The following is a 22223-nucleotide window of genomic DNA, read 5'->3' on the forward strand; positions in this document are numbered from 1 at the left end:
AAGTGTTCCCCTTCCTCCACTCATCTCCCTCCAGCCCTCAATCTGAAAAACAGACTCAGTGAAAAAAACTAGCGAGACAAGAGTACTTCTAAGGGCAGAATAGAAAATTGCCACTTTTCAAGTCATATTACCAAATGCAAACAGTGCAGGAAGGAGTCTTATTTTCATTTTAAACACCATCTCCTTCCTGTCTACAGAACTGAGAGCCTAATATTTTATACTATAGCCATAACGCAGCTTTATCTCTAAGTCAGAACAAAGACTGTCCTTGAGAAAGCCTATGGGTACCTTTGCCATGAGCGAGACTGGTCTCAGCCACAAGGCTGGTAGTGGTTCTGCCATCCTGGGCCAGCACAGGGAAAAAGGCTCAACAGATGCTACCCTAGGTACATGACATGGGAAGTGATAATCATAGCAACATAGGAGAAAGAATCCTAAAACCTTAGCCCAAGGAACCAAACAAAATTCAGTTACTTACAAATAATTTAGAAAAACTGTAACACCCAGAGTCCTATTCCCCAGTCGCCTCCACCAGTTGAGCTGTTATTACCCACAGATTCTAGAAACCATAGTATTTCCAGCTATCAAACCCCAGTTCAGAAGGAACTGGCTCTATATCATCCACTCACAGATACCTAAAGAAATGATATCATTTGCTATTTTTAGCTCTTCACACTTGATTTTTAGTTGCAGTTATTAACACCCTTTTCTAAAGGAGAAATCTGCAATTGGTTCACAAGTTTTCAGACTGGTCTGAAACCATCTTCTGATTTTCTTTTTAGCAGCCCATGGGAGAGGAAGGGTTTTGTTTGTGGAAATCAAGGGAAGAGAGAATGAACCCTAATACTTGCGTTCATCCTTCATTTTGGCAATTCACATATCACCCTCTCACTGTTGGAATCTCCTGTGATCATCCAGTGGAGGGCATGCCAGAGTGCAACCATCACTACCAGGATTTTTAATGGAGCAATTCACACATGTGAATTCATTTAATCCTTATAACTCAGAAAGGTAGGCATCTACTGCCTCCCATTTTACAGTTGGAAAACCTCAGAACACACGGGTACTTGGTGATTTCTGCAGGCCATACCATGAAGAAGGGACAGAGCAGGACTGAACCCACGTTGCCTCATTCAGATGAGAGCTCTACTCTTTCTCCACACCAGTGAACCGAACCCTAGATACTCCTAAAATTGAATGGGTCTCATGGACATGAAAAAAAAAATTTAAGAGTGAAAAGAGTAGGATTTATTGAAGTATAAAGAATAGAAAGAGAATGGTAATGAGCACTTTCTGTGAGCTGACTGGTGGTGAGTCAAGAGGGGATATTTTGTGAGGAGGAAGAAGCAGTTTGGGCAATGGTATCTCAGGAGAAAAGAAGTGGGGAATAGCCAAGGGAGACATGGGTCAGGTCTCAGTGGTGGCCTACATCCTCTCCCACATTTACTCTAAAAGGGAGTTGGGGAACGAGAGCCCTGGGCCCAGGGAAGGGATGGGTGCTCTGGTTGGGTGGAAGTGAGTTCTAAGGCTGCACAGCAGCAGTGGGCACTCACGGGTGTGAGTAGACACAGGAGGGTAGGCTGATGCCTGGGTATCTATGCACTCTGCCAGGAGGCAATAAAGACAGCACTCTGTAGGCAGGTTCAAGGACAACCCCAGGGCCAGGCTCCATTAACTTTACTGCCTCTGGTGCGCTTCTAAGGCTTGAATTCTTCGGTCACCAGCAGCCCTGTTCCTCATTCTGTCTCACTGCGTAACACATACAGGTGATGACGGCCACTACTGGCACTGGCCTTAGAGGTCACTCTGCTTCGGACACATGATACAGGATGGGCATGGTATGCTTAAAAGGAAGGATAAACTTCAGCAAACACCCACATAGGAATCTTCTACTTTGAGAATATTAAAAAAAACCCTAAGGTTTTCATTTAGATTCCTCCAAGGTCATCCTAAACTCATATAGGGGGAAAAAATCTTCTAAGAACATCCAGGAATGATGATTTTGAAGTTGAAATCCTGGGAAGTTCCTGAAATCAACTGTGGTTTCTGCTTTTCCTGATTTCTGCCATCCTTCAAGAGAGGCCACCTAACTCCATTCCTCCCTCAGTGGTCCGAAGTGCACAGGAAGTGCTGGGTGGGGACAGTGACTCCATGGGGGAAAGACTCAGCCCTTTTAAAGTAGTGGTTTCCAAGAAAAGGAAATCAAACTCATCTCACACTGCTACTTACCATCATGTGTGAATCAATGCCAAGTGTATGTTCCAAATGATCTTTCCTATAGTTAGAGGGACCCGATTTGAGTGAGTGGCTCTCTAGAAGGAGAACATGTTTCCAGTTTAAATGGGAGGCCGGGTCCTACTTATTAAGGGGACAGAAAGTATTGATTTTTAGAAGGTCTGCTTTCCCCTACTTTTATTTATTTTTTTTATATAGGGCAAAGAGTAAAGACCTTGGTAATAAACTTATAGGTATATAGATCTTACCATTTTAACATCAAAAAGGAAATTTAAGGTCAGTAGAAAAGGGGCCAAATGTAAATGGGGAGATAAGTTCTCTACAAGTCAGGTAGCCTCAATGTTATCTACTACCAATTCTGAAGCCTCTGTCTATAGGGTGGCCAGAGCAGTGGTTCGGCCCAGTAGCTCCCCAGGTCTTGCAGAAACTCTGCTGGACCTACCCAGTTCCACTGACCCTGGTGGGCACTTATTCTGAGCTTGCAGGAGATGCCTTAATTTAAATGCCAGCAACAGAGGCAGCAGAGCAGGTGGCAAGCCAGCACCAGGGGGGAATGCCCAGCATCCCTAGGTTCCCAGAAACCTATGGAGCCCTGGGTCATCTGGCCTTTCTTGATGGTGGTAGAGAGCTAAGGGTAGCATCACAGACTCTCCATATTCCACAGATTTCAGAATTGAAAAGAACATAGGGCAAATTACCTCTAACAAACTCAATCACACATTTTACGTTTTACAGGTAATTCACAGGCTCCAGGTTATATCTAGCCCAGGTGTTGGAAATTATAGCCAAAGAACCAAATTTGGGTCCATCACACCTGGTTTTATAAATAAAGCTTTACTGAAACACAGCCAAGCCCATGTATTTATACTGTGGTCTGTGGATTCTTTCAATTGACAAGAGTAGAATTCTTATGATGAGACCACATAGCTTGCAGAACTGGCCCATTATAGAAAGTCCTGTTACTCGATTTGATCTGTCCCCTGATCTGGTCCAAATGAAGAAACTCAGGTCCTGATAGGTTGAGGATATGAGTAGTAACAGGGCCAAGGCTTGAATACAAACCTCAGGCTCTCTTCCCAGTGTTCTTCAGCACTATCTGGATTTGAATGAGCTGGGGAAGTAGCTCAGTGGTAGAGCACTTGCCTAGTATGTGTGGGGTCCTGGGTTCAATCCCCAGTACCAGGGTGGGGGGACTTGGATTTGAATGCATCCAGTGGCTATTGACTTCAATTTTATGGCCGTTCCTTTGTTCTATTTCAGTAATACAAACACTCTATGAAATACTAAAGATAGCCCTTCCTACAAAAAATTATTTTTATCAGGTTTAATAACTATTGAGCAAGTCTGATTTTGCAGGACTAGTTTTTTGGCAAACAAATTTCAAGGTAGCTAAATCTGTGTAGACAAAAAGGTCTCCTACTGCTAACCTAAGAAAGTCCCATTTCATATGGCTGAGGGAGTCGTTTTACAAGTCCCCAGGGCATTATAAATTATGCAAATTTAGTTAGAAGTTAACTTCTTGGTTAGCAGTCCTTTGTCTGGATACACTCATGCTCATGGGACTCCACAATAGCACTGTAGCTGGGAACACCACAGGCATTACCAAACTATCTCCAAAGCAATTGCAGGAAAAGGAACCCCCAAAGCAGCTCAGACCCAGGGGACAGAATCTGTGCACAGGCTGCCTCAGGTTCTATGGATTATAAATACCAAAGTGTGTTACACAGCCACAGAAGAGGAAGAAAATAGTTTTTTTCCAAGGCACTGTAGCCTCCAATCAGAAGGGGCACCCAGCCCAGACCAACCTCAACTTCACTTCAACTCAAATTCCCACTAAGAAATTTCGTGGGTTCAGCCTGTGTGATCCTCTCCTCTACCAGAAGGTGGCAACCTGGCTTGGCAGCCTCACCTTCCAAGGTGACCCAGGGCAGTTCCTCTATCACCAAGCCTCGTGGTCACCAGTACTCCAACCTGTCAACCCTTTCCCCACCACTGGGCTCTAGCAGGGACTGGGCATTTGTTAGGGCAATAATTCTACATTCATTACTCCTTTTCAAACATTACAGCTCCATACGTCAATGATGTGGGAAAAAACATAAATTTTCTAAAAGCTATTCCCTTTCCTTTTCCTCTGTTGTTAGAACTGTACTGGACCACTGAAAACTAGTAAGAGTGCTCAAAAAATTAAGAGCTTTGAGAAGTTAAACCTATTTGGCAAAAATGTATGGATCAGTAGCCATAATGGTGCACACCTGTAATACCAGCAAATTGGGAGGCCGAGTCAAGAGGATCTCAAGTTTCTGGACTGCAGCAGCAACTTAGGAAGGCCTTAAGCAATTTAGTGAGAACTTATCTCAAAATTTAAAAATTTAAAGGGGTTGGGGTATAGCTCAGTGGTAAAGCACCACTGGATTCAATCGCTAGTACCAAAAGGGAAAAAAAATTGTATGGGCCAGGTTCTGTACTCTGCAAACCTAATAGTTAAGACCCCAGGCTCAGGAATCACATGGTGAATCTGAAATCCCAGTCACCTCACTTACTAGTAGGGTGTTAGCTACACCTTTTCAATGTTGTAACTTTCATCATCTACAACACTGGTTAGCTAAGATAATTCAAGTACAGTGCTGCAGTGCTTGTCACAGTATCTGGCTTTATGTCCCAGTCATCTCCTTCCCCAGGCCACTCCACACCAACACCCCAATCCAACATGCATTTCTATGGTGCACAAATGTGCTATCCCAGCACTGTCTGACAGACACCTGACTGCTGGGTACCCTCATACCTGAAGGGTTTGCTGTCAGGGTCAGTGTCCTTGAACCCCATCTCCTCAAGTTTACAGCGTCGATACAACTCATAATGGCGGGTGTGTGTCTGTTCTCGCAAGTCCTCCATGTTCACACGTATCAGCATCTCCCGCAACTTCACAAAATCACAATGGTTTTCATTCTCAACTGCAAGTGATGGGGAAAAGCAGGGGGAAGGGTTATTAGCAACATCAATGAAAATCCCAGACGCTTCCAAGATGTTGCTACTATCACTCTGAACTCTCTGAAGTCTCAAAGCCAACTAAAGATGCTTTAAGGTGATCAGACAGGACTTCAGACAGCACTGACCATAATGCTGATGATGGTATGGCTGACTGGTGCCTATTCTGTATAAAAACTCAGGGAGGAACTTTTCAACTTTTGACTTTATCCTTCACAATCATTCTGCCAATAAAAGTTATTCTTGCTTTGCAGATGCAGAAGCCCGGCTTCGATAAGCAAGCTAACCTCCCAAAAAGAGGTAGCAGAGTCTAGATTCAAACATTGAATCATCTGGTCCAAAGCCAGACTATCATTCCATGGTGTCAGGAACTGTACCAGGCAGTTTTTAAATACCACACATTATTCTGGATTACCAGATATTTATTGAAATAACATTCAATTGGAAGACAACTTTTCCAGAGATGACATAGCAAGTCATCTTGTTTGCAAGAAATTTTTTTTTTTGTAGTTTTCTGATACTGTGCTCATGCAACTGGTTCAGGCTCCTGGGGAAGAATTTATGTTCTAGGAATTTATACTGAATTTTCTACACAACCCAACTTGAGGGGCTGCCTCATTGCCACTAGGACTTAGCAGTTGCTTCTCTCCACTGTCTGTTTACCTGTGTGGTTACTGTTTCCATTTTCGCCTGATGACAGCCAGGACTGAAACCACACAACTCACTCCCACCTGCCCTGTTGCTCTTCCCTACACAGAGAGGGAAGAATCGTGGCCATTCACCACAGGCACTATGCCAGTCTCTTTCCCGTGATGGACATACCCTGCACCACGCCCCAGGGGTACTGCCTGGCCTTTGCCATCTTGTTGCCAATCTTCACCTCTTCAGTGCTGCCAACCACTGCGAACGGGAGGTGGACCTGCCAAGCAACAGAAGAGGAGAGTGGTTATCTTCCACAGCTCCAACAGGGTCGGTTTCTCCACCCTCCTCTGCACTCTCCTCCTTCTGTAGCATCGCTATTTCATGGCAGAACACGTAGAACAGGTAGAAGATTCTCTAGTTCATGTACCCTACACCCTACGGCCAAATACTTGATATGAGCTAGACTGAAGGGAAAACTGCAGAAGTAGTGTAACCACACAGTAAGCTCGAGATGAGCCCTATGCAACACAGCAGCTACTCACAACCTGTGGCCACTGAGCACTTGAAGCTTACAGGACTCAAAACCTCACTACTTAATTTTATTTGCTTCTTTTAAAATTTTTAATTTCTTTTTTATTTTATTTGCTTTTAACTAATATATATTTAAATTCCAAATGAGAGCAAGATAAAATGTTTTTCCATTAAATATAACTTTATTGTTTGGAAGGACAGCATCTTGCTATGCGTCAAACTCAAATCTTTAAAAAAAAGACCAGTTTTATCAAGATAGATGCAAATTTAAAGGAAAACGGTTTTTTGTTTGTTTGTTGCAGGGGAGTTGGGTACTTATTCCACATACAAAAACTATAAAGTAGGTTAGCAAAAACCTAAGCATGTGAATCTGCTTTTTTTTTTTTTTGGAAAAAAATTTTAATGCAAAATGAACAGGAAAATTTACAACCATTATTAATACAAATAAGGATGATATCTATCTAAACCAACTAACTATCAAGGCAAGTTCTGAAACTTAATAATATAATGTGGTATTAGTGCAGGAACAAATAAATCAATGAAATACAATATAGTACCCTAACACAGAATCACATATGTATGTAAAGAAAATAATATAAAATATGATAAATGTGGCAACTTACACATTAGTTCCCAAATCTGTTTTTTAACTATAAATTTTCTTTCTTTTCTTTTTTTCTTAGTACTAGGTATTGAACTCAGAAGTGCTTTATTTCCGAGCTACATCCTAGTACTTTTTGTTTTTTTATTTTGAGACAGGGGCTCTCTAAGTTGCCCAGGCTGGCATTGAACATGAGCTCCTCCTGCCTCAGTCTCCTCCTAAATTGCTTGGATTATAGGCATGCACTCTTTGCCCAGTTTAACTGTAAATTTAATGACTTGTAATTATGGATTAAGTAATAAAGTAATAAATAAAAAAATAAAAAAAAAATTGGAAATCTAAATTGAGATGTACTATCATATAAAATTTCAAAGACTTGCTAATAAAGTATCTCATTAATAACTTTTTAATTCATTACATAGTGAAACAATAATACTTTGGATATACTAGATTAGGATTAAGTAAATTCTCAAAATTCCATGTTTCATTTTGGTTTTTTAAATGTAGCTACTAGAAAATTTTAAATTACTTATGTAGCTCACATTGTATTTCTGTTGAACAGAACTATTTTAAGTAGTAGATCACTGCACAGATTTCAAGTCAGAAACATACTTTAGCCCAAAATATTGACTCAAGCTTTTCACTCACTCAGATTTATCTCAAGCATAGATGGTGTCCAAGACAACTGACTCTTTCCTACTGGTTTCTTTGGTAGTTATGGCTATACTCTGGGGGTAGGAAGAAAACTAATTCTGTTTTTCTATTAGCATACAAGAATAACAAGTTTTGACAGAGTTGTTCTGAGAATTATGATCCAGTGTCCTACCCCTACAGTTGAGAAGGAAGGGTATGTTTTCAAGTCAAATCCTCTCCCCCCAGAGAGCTTGGCAGAATCTTTGGCTCAGGTAGGCCAAGTGGGATTATGGGTGGTATGCAAGATTATTTAAGTTTCCTAGTTCATGTCACCTCTTTGAAGTAAGGAAGGAAGGAAAGCATGTTCTCTTTTTCAAACTCAAAGTCTAAAAGTGAACATGGTCCCTGAAGTTGAGGAGCTAAAGGGCCTTTTCGGCTAACATTCTGGTAGGATGACCAAGGAAACACTTCCATTCAGTGTATCAAAAGCAACCACCAGAGGAATCTGTGTTGCTGAGCTACACACACATCATATGGAATCACATCTGAAAGAACTGTTTGCATGAAAAGCCTAAAATAAAATATTTTGATGAACAGCAGGATTAGTTTGGAATGTAAAAGATCTTCCTTCAGACCCATTAATTAGACAAAGAGAAAAAGAGAGCAAAAGTTCATAGATATTTTCTTTCTAGGAAGTTTAATACAAATTTAGTTTTATAACCATGAAACATTATTTAAAAGGATTGGAATGGGGGGATGGAGATGTGGTTTAGTATTAAGAGTGCTTGCCTGGCATGAATTAGGCCCCGAGTTCAATTCCCACTAAGGCTTTAAAAAAAAAAAGCATGGGGAAGGATATAAAAAGGAAATAGATGATTTTCATTCATACTTCCTGAACCCTACACTGGCATCCCATATTGCAGTTCTATAGCAGAAAGAACTCAACACATCTCTGCCTGAGTTGAGATTTGCCTTGGAAATCATTAACTATTAGAGTGAGAAGGAAATCTGAGATCATCCTGTTCAACTCTCCCACTTGTTAGCTGGGAAAACTAAGGCACGGGCAGGTTAAAAGTCTTGTAGTGGCAGATCTGGACTCCAAATGGAGTGCAGATTCTAGCTACTCTGCACTGCTGCTACTAAGAAAACCTTCCAGGAAAATATCTTATTCAAATTTTAAATAAGGACTTACACTCATCGTTGCATTAATCTCTGCCACCGTTTCTTCATCAGTAGGGAACTGATATATCTGGACGCCGTTGCTGACTAGTTCACTCATGATCTTACTTTTGAATTTGTGCAATTCATTCTTGGCAATTGTGTCCGCTTTTGCAATTATTGGAATAATGTTCACCTGTAAAACGAACATGTCCATTTTTACACAACTTCAACATAAGAAAAATAGACATGTGGGTAAAACATAATAAATAAATAAATAAATAAATAAATAAATAAATAAATAAATAAATAAATAAATAAATAAATGAATGAATGAATGAATGAATATTGTAAAGCCTCACTGTAAAAACACATTCAAGAATGAAAATCAGACTTCTCACCTAGATGGAAAATTAAGGAGACCTGGGATAATCTTTTAGTTCCATCTCAGAACATTTTGACTTCCTCCCATCCTACACAGAAATCATATTTGTAATTTCCTCTTCTGTGCTACCTCATTCTTTTTTACAAAGGGAAAGGAAGTGTTGTTATTCCATGACAAAGAGCAGTAACAAAGGAGCCTATTCTTTGAATAACCAACCACTCCTTCTGGACCCCTCCTACTTTCTTTAGGTGCTTGACTTCTGCATGCCCTGACAGTGGGACCATGAAGTTTTTGTTTGAGCAGTAGAATATCAGCTCCATGAAGGTTATAATCCTTTCTTTCTTCTGACACCCTAAAAATTGTTAGGAGAGGAGAACCTAAGTACTTTAAAACAAGAATATTTTCACTTACTTTAAAATTTTTCAAACTCATGCTAGCTAATTCTTTTGAAAATCAGCTTCTATCAAATTTCTCCTTCATGCCAGAATGAGACACAGTGCCAAAAACATGGCTCAATTTCTGAGCCTCAGTTATGAATAACAGGGGAGAACTTGGAATTTGACATTAATGGCAGACAGCCCAGAACAAGAGCCAAGGACAGCCTAGAGCGTAGGCTTCAAACCCCAAGGTGAGCCATTCTTTCCCCACCATCCCCCAGCCCTGTCCAGGGGCCCCTTTTTTTAAATTCGCATTTTAAGATTAACTTCCTTCTTCTTCCTGTACAAAGGTTTCAATAAGATGCTACTGATATCTGATATCTAGGACTATGCTCTTCACCCAGCCCAGGAACAGAGGGAGTCTTCAGGGAGGTTTCAGATCACATCTGCACTCTTGCTTCTCCTTTTATTCCCCACAGGTCAAATCAGAAGACAAGCTGGTAGAAAGCCCTTTTCTTTGACCTGTTCTACAACACACACCTAAGCCCCTAGCACTTGGGCTTCCCCCAGCAAACTGCAGACTAGAGAATATCACTGACCCAGGGGATGTGTCTGGATCATGACCAGGGAACCAAAACCTTCCCTCTCCTGTTTATTGGCTATCTTGTATCCATACTTGGTACTCAAAAATATCAACCTGGACAAGAAGACAAAGTGATTGAGTAGATAGAGACACCAAGCAATTTAGTTTTAAAATCTCTTTCCTCTCATTGGCAGGAGTCTGAAAATCTTTTCTGATGTGATCACATTTTCTTAATTCTTCCCTTCATGTGTATAAACAAAACGTGGATAATACCATTTTCAGATGCCACGCAGCTCTCCAACTCTACAACAATTTAGTACTTGAAAGTTTCATTTGCACTGTGATTGAGGTTTTTGGTTGGCTTGTGCTGGTTGTACTTGCTTTGCATGCCCCAGCCCTTTTCCTTTTAAAATTGCCTCTGCTAAACACAATCATTTTGTGGGATATTAACCTATCTTGGTTACACAGGGTCCTGAGATAAGAGGCCACCTCATTCTGCTTCCTTCAGACTGTCTGTGGAGAATGGGCGCTCCTGATAACAGGGAGACCTGCCCCACTTTCAAAGACCTACTCCAGCAGAGGGAGCAGTCTGCCCTGTGCAGAATCCCACTCCATTGGGTAACAGCATAGTTCCCAGGCGCTGAAGGGCAGCAAACCCAATGGGGTAAAGAATTTCTATTTATTCTCCCAAGAGTGCGCTCACTGCAATAACCCCTTCAGGCCATTAGAATATTTTTCTGTAAACCACTGTGTCTGTGTGTGCTGAAAGCCGAAAGAGCCTGGCTTGCTTTAGCCTCTCCAGCTCTTTGTGAACTGTTCCAAAGAAGCCTTGGGGACAGGCTGATCTCTATTTTGGCTACTATTTTATCCCTCTGGAGAGAAAGCATCTTTTAAACAGTGTTGTTTGGACCACCCCCGCCCCCCACCAAAAAAAAAAAAAAAAAAAAAAATCAAACCAACCAAGCCCTCTAAGGTCTTTATCACCTGATAAGAATTTCCATTGAATGCAAGAAAGTATTTTTCTAGAAGAAAATACCATGGCTTAGATTTATGGTTGTTCTGGTTGCCATTTGCTTCATCTTTGTTTCAAAATGTGCGGTCTTCTATTTCAAAACAGAAAATCAAATTAATTGTAAAGTAGGTTAGGCCACCAAATTCTATAAATTTAATAGTCATCTCCTTCGTATGCTCTGAAAAAGAGCATACAAAGGCAGCAAGCTCAGGGGCCAAACTGAGCAGAGACTCGACTTCTGAACACATGTGTTCAAAAATCTAAAAAGCCAGGCTGACCTCAATAGGCAAAAAGTTAACAATTTTGTTTCATTTTAAACTTTGAACTGAAGTTTTAAAAATCACTTAACCTTAAAAAGTGCCATTTTAGAAGTTAAATTAATCTTTAAAAATCTCTTAAAGAGAGACTTACAGAAAGGTTTTAAAGAAAGTAAATGAATCTTGAATTTATATTTCAATCTCCTATTTAAGAACTAAATATACTTTGTAACAAGCCATGTTTTGTGTGTGAGTTTTGTTTTGTTTTTGCCTAACATCCAGCAGAGGTCTTTAGGCATGTATCTCACACTGTCAAACCCTGTGGTTCTGTAAACCAGAAAAAAACAAATTGCAGTGAAAACAGAGAATAAATTGAGGCTTTAGAATAAAGGTACTCTAAAAGGAGAATGGATGTAATCAGAGTGACAGACAGTACCTTACTGTCCAGCTTCTTCATGGTGACCAGGTCCAGGGACTTCAGTGAATGTCCCGTGGGGGCGATAAAGTAGAGGCAGGCATGAATTCTTGTGTCATGGTAGTTGAAGAGAGAACGCTTAATCTTCAGTTCCTCTTGCAAATAGGCCTCGAATTGGGCATCGATGTATTCCACTATTGGCTTATAGCTAACAAAGCACAATGTTTTGAAAATATTTTTAAATCAGCATGTTTCTAATCTCAAAACTCTTCCACAGAAACATCATCAGTTGCTCCCTCCTAAGAACTAGAGCACGAGTTCCTTACCTTGGCATTCAAGGTCTTTGGTCACCTGGCCCCTGAATAACTCTCCAGGCTCATTCATCTCTCTTACTCTCTCCCTGGCTCACTATCTTCTGCTCCAGCAACACACGACCACTTACAGTGGCCCCCATACATAACATCTTTATTTGCCTCTTGGCCTCTGTCACGGGCCCTGTAGCTGGAACAGTCTTCTGCCTAATATTCTCCTTGGCTAATACCCATTCTTTAAAAAAGAGACATACATATGTGAAACATGCTGCTACCCAACCCCCACAACCCCCAGGTGCCCAGGGAAGACATTATTAAGAGGTCATGACATTCTTTCCTCCTGGGCCAAAACTAGCCTTGAAATCCACGTTAATAAAGTGTTTCTGACAGACTTTAACAAGTGATTGGCCCTGGAACACAAAATGAAACTGGTTTATGACTTTGGGATATGGCATCACCACCCATTGGGGCTTTTCCATGGTCCTCCAACCATTCCTCCAGAGACAGGTTGGGGTGTGTCTGTGCCCCCATAAAACCTATACTCCCCCCAACTCCATTTAGAAATTGAAGAGCTTGTACTATCACAATCTTTAAGATTCTAACTCAAAAATTTCATGATTTAATGGTAAACTTTGTAAATAATTGTGTGACTCTAGTAACTGACCATAAACACATTGCTAAAAACATTTTGGGACTACGTTGTCAATAAACCCCATCTTCTCCAGGGAGTTAATCCTATGTTAGGTCACCATGAACTCTTCAGTCTCCAAGGGGAGTGCTCAGAAATTCATTTTAGCAGCAAAAAGACAGATCTATAGGAACACAAGAGGTTAATCTAGCCCAAACTTACTGCCTTGCTGGGGAATGATTTAAATTGTAAGAAAAATAAAAACCTTTCAACACACAGATTCCAGACCCATAAATTAAACTGAAGCCTTGAACGGGCACTACAAATCTTTCATAATAAAGGTGACAGCAGACATTCCAAGGGAAAAAAAAACAAAAACAAGAACCTCCTAAGTAAATAACAGTGTATTTAAGATCAAAACTAAAAACCATCAATAAACGGTTTTTGATGGTATTTGATGGTATTTTTCTTTGGTGATTTTATCATAATCCATTGGTTCAATTTAAGCACATAAAGTCCCTAGATGTTTTTAAAAAAGAATATGTCTCTGTAACTTAAATGCTCTGAGTCACAGAAGGTGAAATTCTAATAGAAAGGATAGGCAAGTAATTAGATTCTCCTGCATTTTTTAATTTTAAAATGCAGGCTTGTAGGGGCTGGGGTTGTGGCTCAGTGGTAGAGCTCTTGCCTAGCACATGTGAGGCACTGGGTTCAATCCTCAGCACCACATAAAATAAATAAATAAAGGAATTGTGTCCATCTACAACTAAAAAAAAAAAAAATTTTTTTTTTTTTTGCAGTGCTGGGGATCAAACCCAGGGCCTTGTGCTTGCAAGGCAAGCACTCTACCGACTGAGCTATATCTCCCCAGCCCTAAAAAAATCAAAAATAAATAAATAAAATAAAATAAAATGCAGGCTTGTACTACCTAGCAATAATCATAATTACTATTACAGGATAGTTATACAGGATAGTTATATAGGTTGATGGTTAGAAGGCTGGATTCAAGTCAGACTGTCTAAGATCAAAACCTGTCTTCATAGTCCCTAACTGTATGGCCATGAGCAAGCCACTAAACCTCCCCTTGCTTTACTTTCCTCAGATATAAATCAAGGACAAAAACAGTACTTCTGTCAGAAAGCTATTCTGAAAAATAAATGAGCTAATATAAAGGACCAGAACATAAAAGCAAGATACAATTATTTCATAACAATAATATAATAAACAAACCTACAATAAATTAAAAAAAAAAAAAAAAATCCAAACCAGGAACTTTGTACCTCCCAATTCCCTGGTAACTGTTCTGCTACTGAGCTCATGCCTCTGGGGAAGTGGACCAGGCCACTCCAAGGAGGTCCACCCATGTCTGCAGGCTGGTGCTTCAGTTTCCTGACACTGAGGAAGTGTTTAGAGATTAGGGTTCTGCCCAGCACCCTCCGAGCCCAAGGGGAGGAAAAGCAGCTCACAGCATTTATTCTTCTTGCCTCCCTAGTGTCTGAATTTAAACTGTCCTTGTCTCTTCTCAATACTAGTCTAAGTGCATTTCTACTTTCCATTACTTTCCTTTCTTATGTCTGGTTTTGATTCTGGTCCTCAAAAGATCCTGGGAGGCATAATGACACTGAGCTTGTTTACTTTTTGGTGTCTTTTCTTTTTTTTTCTTTCTTTCTTGGCTTAAAAAAAAAAATTTAAAAACCAAAAAAAAAAAAAAAATACTCAGACTCCTTTATTTGTTGTATCTTGTTTATTGTTTTAAAATAATTTTATCTTCCTCAGTGAGGGATGCTTTCTGAGCTTGATTCAAGGAACGTTTTGATCTCCTCTTACATCTTAGGCTTCCCTTGCCTTGCCCCAGTCAGCCACTCCTGCCAGCCTTCCAATCTCCCTCCTATTCTCTGTGGTCTTCCTGGAAAATCATGCTTTTTTTTCCTGTGCCTCACTTTGCATCTATCTAATGACAAGTCACAAATGTCTACCTCCAGTCCAGGTCTTTTCCCTGAGCTTCAGACCCACATACCCAACTGTTTATCAGATATTTCCAATAGCTCTTCTAACTAATTATGTGCCAAACCAAACTGTTCATCCTGCACCCACATCCTTCAACGTGGTGACCAACAACAGCATCCCCACTGGGGTTCAACCTGGAGACCTCTCCTACCTCACAGCCCTAGTCGAGCATAAAGTCCCTTCTGTTCCACCTCCTATCATAAACAATAAAAGAAACACATTCCTGGAGAGTTATTTACCAAAACCACTATTCCTGACGTCAAAGATTTAATTATGTTTACGAAATGGTTTCCTCTTGACAAGAAACAAGCCTACCAAGTGATTTATATTCCTTGTCATAACCCAAATTTTCTGCCCCTTCCTTCAACCACTTCATTTCTTCTTTCTCTCTGCATTCATGGTCAGAAAGATCAAGAAGCTTAATCCCACATATATTCTGTGTGGCCAATTCAGACTTCTCTGGATGCTAGCCATACCAAACTGAGGAGACGGAGGAGTCAAATCAAACTCGAGATCAAATCAAACTCATCTTTACATTTTCACAAAATTCCCTTTGATGGCAGGAAGACAGTCAGTTCTTGTTACCCACTACTCATTTTCTTAATATACCACCAGCCATTAAAAACAAACAAAAAAACAAACAGGCAATAAAATCACAGAGATTGACCCTAAAAGTACTGGAAGAAGTTATTTAATAGACTTTTCTATCCATCCAACCTGCCCACTGATCATTCTTACATAATGGCAAACAATTACCATATTTTTCTATTAACTTGCTATTAGTCCAAAAGAATTTTCCTTACCCATGACTACCTCTGCTAGAAAACAATAAAAACTTAGGGTTTAAAGGCCAAACAGTCCATGTCACGACTATCTTATAACACTAGTAAATATTTGGTGAATGTGGGGGTTCTCTCAGAGCAGTTTGGTTATCCAGGCTTTTCAGGATTGACAATTATCACAATTTGTGATACGCCATGGAAAGTCACCTCCCATCTCTCAAATGTGGGACAAACTAATTACTCTATTTCCAGTTGGACAGCAAAATATGGTTTCCTTTCTTCTCCAGACCCCTTCCTTTATCACCAAAGAGTACAGACAGTCAAAGCAAGGAAACCCTTAAACAACAAGGAGTTAAACATAACAGGAAACCTTACCAGATCTCTCTTCCTGCCTTCTTCTAGCTAGCCTGGTCAAAGGCAGATAATGATGCAGGAATGCTGAAATGTCCGAAGCCTACGTAAACAAACTGGGACATTCTTAAACTCTTGCATCTATCGCAAAAAAAGCTTGCTTAATCCCCAAAGTAGGTAAAAATAATCATGGGTTATAAAGGCACACATCCGTTCCCATATGTTACATACAGATGCAAAAATGCATATCCTACTTCCAATTTTTGATGAAAGCAGAGCTTGTTCGAATAACTATTTTTAAACAAGTGATTTGGGTTTACAGTCAACAGTATCAACAATGCCTTCTGAGGCACAAGGGAATGGGGAGTTTCAAATGCCATTCAAAGAAGTTATGCAACAGCTGTCAAGAAATTTCAGAGGGAAAAAAATATTTGGTATCTAGGTTAGGTTAATATCACACTTCCTCTCTTCTAAATCTCCTTGGAAACTATTATTTGACCCAAATGAGTCAGATCAGTTCTTAAAGAGGACTCCAGCTGCAAATACGACGTTCCACATTGACTAGCTTCAGCTATTTGCTGCTCAGCACTGGTGAATGAAAAACACCAGCCAGAGGAGAGGTCCCCATTCAGGGGAGGCACTGAGGCAATGGCTCTTGAGCTGGAAAAGCACATGGAATCTTAGCAGTAAGACGCTAGATGGAAGATGGTTCTAACTCAAGTGGGAATCCTGAAAAGTCCAATATACAATGACATTCCCTAACCCCAGAGAGAATCTGTCTAGCCTGAGAGCTGGGGAACAGGCCTTGCTCTGGTGTGCTCTGTGACCATGCAAGGACCAGAAGCCCCTGGCACTCTCCCCAGCACCCACAATGCACCTGTGCCTTTTTTCTTTTTTTCTTGATGTCAGCACTTTTTCTTCATTTATTTCACTTGGCACTACAAACAGCCTTCAGGCAGGAACCTCTCCTTCACGCCTTCGCATTGAGGCCTTAAGTTAAGAGCAACTGCTCAGCTGCAGGGTCAGAGCTTAGCTGTCCCTGCCCCAACACAATGTACAGACAGTCCATTCTGACCAGATGCAAAATAAAATCTTCCTTACTATCTAACAATAGACACAGGACAAGGTCTATTGAAGAGCATTTCAAGTGCTCTATACATAAAGAGCTCAGTGCTCAAAGAATGAATTAAGTATTTCTCTCTGATTATTGTGATGCTTATACTTAAATCAGGAATTGTTAAAATATATCTAGATAATACACATTTTCACATAAAAATAGTTCAAGTTTCTCTTTTCAAAACATATATATTATATCCACAGTTTTGAGGAAAATTTAAAAAGACCAAAAAAAAAAAAAAAACAAAAAACTGATTTTAATGAAGTTTCTAAGCCTTAAGCAAATTTGCAACTTATTTCTACACACTGGTCTTTCTACGGGGTGAGACATTCTCATGTCACTGCCCAAAAATGTCTCTGGAAGCCTCATTCTAGAAATATCTTTGGGCTGGACAGTTTTAACTTTCTTAAACCTCTTTTGAGAATAAATTTACATTTTTTGAACTGTCAAGCTATCTGAAGTAAAGACTGAAGAACAGGACTGGTGTTGAGAAGGACCAGGAGTTCAATCTTGGAAGTAGGATTAATGCAGGGGCTGAGCAGTGGGAGATTAAGGATTAACAGCTTCCCTCAAGTGAGGGTAAACAGCAGCTCACAGTGAAGACCCAAACTTACATGTCCTTATAATGGGCTATGTGTATTTTATAAAATAAAAACTCACTATATATTATTTTATAATTATGTCTTCAAGCTAATGTGAAGAACCATAACTAGTTTTAATAAATGAATACATAAGTCTTGACAGGTAGTTTGGAGCCTGTGTCTATACACAAACTACTAGACCAAAATGCTTTAAAAATATTTTTATTTCTTAACCAGGTACAGTGGCACACGCTTGTAATCCCAGAGACTTGGGATGGTGAGGCACAAAGTTCACAAGTTCAAAGCCAGCCTCATCAACTTAGTAAGGCCCTAGGAAACTTATTGAAACCTCATCTCAAAGTAAAAAAAAATTAAAAATAATAAAGGGCTGGGGATGTGGCCTAGTGGTTAAGTGCCCTTGGGTTCAACCCCTGGTACCAAAAATTAAAAATATGTATGTATTAAATATACATTTAATTTCTGAAGTAGGTTCAACAAGTCTTTTTCCCACATATGAACAGAATGTGTAGTGTAAATTTCTTAATTAGTTTAAAATCATCTCTGCCTAGAAGGGGAAACTTTTTTTCAATTGACTTGAATCCTCATTAGGCTTCACCAAAACCCTGACTGCTATTTAGACTCCATTTGGCAATTCTGACACCAAAGTGCTGCCAAACAAAGCAGCTTCCCTCCACAGAAGAGCCTCATGCCACACCACTACCATCAACATTAAGGTCCTATGCCAATTAGAAATTCACTAATATATTAGCAACAGATCATTCATAAAAGTGCTTTCTTCACTGTGGGGTTTTGGGGCCTAATATCACTTTTGCCAAAAGCCATCAAAGTACAGGATTATAACCTTACTATAACCATACCCCTCTTCAAGGCCTAACCTTTCACAATGTCCTTCCTCAGGACTCCATGTAAGAAGAGGACTGTATGAAGAGTCACAGTGGCCAACAGCTGGGTAATTTCCTCAAAGTCATGATATATTCCTAAGGTCCATGGCTTGTCACCAGCCAAAACCCCCAACCATAATGCAGTCTCCTAAATCGGGCTGTGGTTTCCTATGCAAAATCACACTGACTCAGTTTTCATCCAAATCAGTAAAACTCTGCAGATTAGGTCAAATACCTCATTCTGCCTCAAGGACTAGAACAGCACGGCATATATTCATTTCACACTCCTATTTTTTTAATTATCTTCTTATTTTGCATAGCTAAAAAAAAAAATGAAAACCTCATTTTTTTAGACTCTCTTGCAGCTAGTATTCTGGGTGTGGCTTCATCTCTGCCAAACAGATGCAGCCACCCAAGATCTGGAAGCAGGGAGTGAGCAACACAGCTGGAGGCTGCACTGGGGAGAAGCAACAGTGAAGGCCCTTGGTTGTCAGACAGTGGAGGTCCTAGGGCCCTCTCCCCAGTGCCATGGGCCCCAAGCAGTTTAAGGTGGTTGATGGCAGGCTTTCTATAAACACTGTCTATGCAGTACCTGGGGTATTTCTCTAGATTGTTTTTCCTCAGGAGGAACCCCCAAAACCTGGCTCCAACACCTTCCTGGAAAAATGGCATATGCTACCTTACTCCCTCTAACAGGACTTTCTTTCTGCTTACACCACCTAGAATCAATTTTGTTGTCTGGTTCTGACCTCAAGGAATAATATTCTCAGAAAATTTCTCTGAGGACAAGAATGTCCTATCTTTCAGGTGACAGAGGATGGAACCCCACAACTAGAGAACACCAAAAACAATCAACCTTTCAATTTACCTGGAACGGATCCTACTATCTTCCTTATCTAGTTATATCCCCACAAAATCCCAAGACGCACCTGTCATCTTTATTTATCTGGTCTCCAAATCCCACGGTGTCAACTATGGTTAGCTTCAGCCGTACATTGCTTTCCTGAAGCTCGTAACTTCTGGCTTTTAACCGGACACCTGGTTCATTATGTGTAGCTGGGTCACTTTCAAATTTGGTGTTGAATAACGTATCCATTAACGTGGATTTGCCAATGCCTGTCTCACCTATAACCACAAAGGAAAACATCAGAGAATGTGCCGATCAGTTCAATTCATCAGTATTTTTTCTTAATCATGCTTGCAAAGTTTAAAAAAAAAAGTCAGTGTTACCAGAAATCCTGCTGTGAGGGGAGAGTTCTTTCTATGTACGTCCTGTGGAATATCTACCTAGAAAGCCTCAGTGAATTTCAGAAACTATTCAGCAGAAAAGAGCTTGAACTTAAAGATGTTCTTCTCCTCAGGGTTGAAAAAATGTACCTGTGAGTTTGTGGTTAGTTTATTACAAGGACATAAACCATATCTTTATCTTTCCTAAATGTTGGCATACATATAAAACTGTATTACCTAAAAACTATATTGTTGAATGTTACCAAAAAATCAAAAATAACAACAAGAAAACCAATTCCGTGTTGTTGAAAATAATTATTTCAAAATGATTCTCCTAAAAATAATAATTACTTTATGCCAAAAATCTATGTCAAGAGTTTCCTACTTATTCCATGAAATAGATACCATGGTTTCCTCCATTTGGCAGATGAAGCACTAAGACTGAAGTAGGTATCTCACCTTAAGTTATATTGCCAAGTGGCAGAGCCAGGGTTCTAACCCAGGTTTGTGTGGTTCTGACGTCTACCTTCAATTAACACAGCATCCTGGCTTTACAATTACAGAGAAAACTGCCTGCCTGGTATTTTCTAGTCATATATTTCTTCACTTTTCTCTGTTCAGCTGGAGACAAGATGGCAAACATTTGTTAGTTTTCCTAGTTCATAGTAACATTTAGTGATAATGAAATTAAATTATGATAAATACTCTGAAACAATAACCTTATTAATTTACACTGATAATTCCAATTAATAAATGTTGATCAAGTCCCTCAAACGTACAAAGCAGAGTGGCAGACACCTGGAACAACTATACCAATCCAATGGTGGGACCCAAATGTGGAGCCATGATGAACTTTAGCTCAACCTTCAAAATGAGACCAAGCAAAGATCTCCCTTAATTCTAATTCATCTGTTAAATCAAAGAAGGAAGAACTGAGTCGGTGCTGGTGGTTGAGTATATGACAGTGGAGACAGAGAGGTAGAAACTAAAAAACACTAACCAGAAAAATGCCTGTTTTGGTGTTTCTTTCTTTTCCCCCCTTAATCTGAAAATTTTTTTTCCCAATTTCTAGTCAATTTAAACATGCCAATGGTTAGCAGCCCTTTCAACAAATCTTAATACTGATAACATTCCTGGAAACATTCCCTCTTCTGAAGGATTGCTGTAATGACTTTGAAGATGCTGACATCCCATAGGAAAAAGAAAAGCTCTGGAATCTGTAGCCTTAGGGCAACTTCCATAATATGGACAAAATCTGTTAATTAGAAGTTTGGTATTATATTCGCGGCTTTCCAACACAATACAAAATGAAGGTAAGATGGAGTCTTTTTAGATACACGCTTTCTTTGATTAGAAGCCCTATGTGGCTTGCCACGTACTATGATTGATTTATATGATAAGAGTTGTTCAAGTGTATTTGCCTTACTCTTTAACCTTTCCTTCTGTGTCCCTGATGTATGTAAGATCATAGAATTTCCTCCTTCATCGGCCTTCATGTAGCCAGTATTTTTCCAGTGCCAAGATCTGTGCCAAGTTCTGTGAATACAACAATGAACAGGGCTCATGTCTTAGAATCTGGTCTAGAACACAGCTGAATACCAGTCTTATCGGTATGGGAATAACATTTTATATGAATACCATAACCACATTCTTCTTATGAGAAAGACCAGCCTTATATCCTGTGACCTTGTGAGTTGACCACAGATCAGTGGGCCAGGGCTCGGCTCCTGACCTGAAGACCATCACACAAGCCTAACTGTTATGCTAAGATAGAACACTGTGTACTAGACCCATTCGATTAATGTCTCTATGTGAATGGGAGACGTACAATCTGCACGCGGGGTGGTGGCATGGGAAAGGAAAGAGGTAGAGAGAGAAGGAAATAAGCAGCAAAGGCTGTAAGTAAACAGAAGCCACATTGTAGATACCCCATCAGCTGGGAATCTAGGAGAAGGGGAACAGATTGATACAGTAGAACAAAGTATCAGAAACCCATTTATTAAATTAATACTTGAGTACTTGCTGTGTGACAAGCATAGGTGTGGGGACAAAGGTTTGAACAAAAACAAATAATGACACTGCCTGCACTTCTGTAATATGCTAATGTCATTCCAGACTGCTCTGAGGTCTGGCTATGTTCTGTCTTCCTTACTTTCCTGAACTCTCTACAAAAAAACCCCATCAATACAAGTAATAAACCAGTCTCTGCTCCCTAACATGATGCAGCTTAACAAGATTATAATCACAAATCATGGCTTAACAAATTAACTTTGAGCAAAACAAAGTTACTATATAATGGATACAGAAATAAAATATGGTTCCTACTCTTAGGACACTTAGAATCTGGTAGGCAACTCAATACCAATAGTACTAGAGTCAGCTAAGCACACACTGTGTGTGTAACACTCCCCAGGGTAGCCAAGGTTTTTATTTTCAGGACATGGGCAAAGGACACCTTTGGAGCACCCTTATAAAAATCTCTCCATTATGTCAAAGGTTCTAT

The 22223-nt window shown here is 40.0% G+C and overlaps 1 protein-coding gene across 10 annotated transcripts in view; it reads right to left on the reverse strand.

Annotated features, from left to right (window-relative positions):
* Positions 1–22223, reverse strand: part of SEPTIN11 (septin 11) — a 137202-nt gene that overhangs the window by 11165 nt on the left and 103814 nt on the right. For all 10 annotated transcript variants that reach the window (XM_079154305.1, XM_079154298.1, XM_079154306.1 and 7 more), the window contains 5 exons: positions 19423–19618; positions 11836–12022; positions 8820–8981; positions 6043–6139; positions 5018–5186 (listed from right to left, as the gene is read on the reverse strand). In XM_079154305.1, coding sequence (XP_079010431.1) covers positions 5018–5186; positions 6043–6139; positions 8820–8981; positions 11836–12022; positions 19423–19618 — 811 coding nt within the window. The remainder of the gene's footprint in view (positions 1–5017; positions 5187–6042; positions 6140–8819; positions 8982–11835; positions 12023–19422; positions 19619–22223) is intronic.

This window comes from Sciurus vulgaris (assembly GCF_902686455.1).
Source record: "Sciurus vulgaris genome assembly, chromosome: 9".
In the NCBI taxonomy this organism is placed as follows: domain Eukaryota; kingdom Metazoa; phylum Chordata; class Mammalia; order Rodentia; family Sciuridae; genus Sciurus; species Sciurus vulgaris.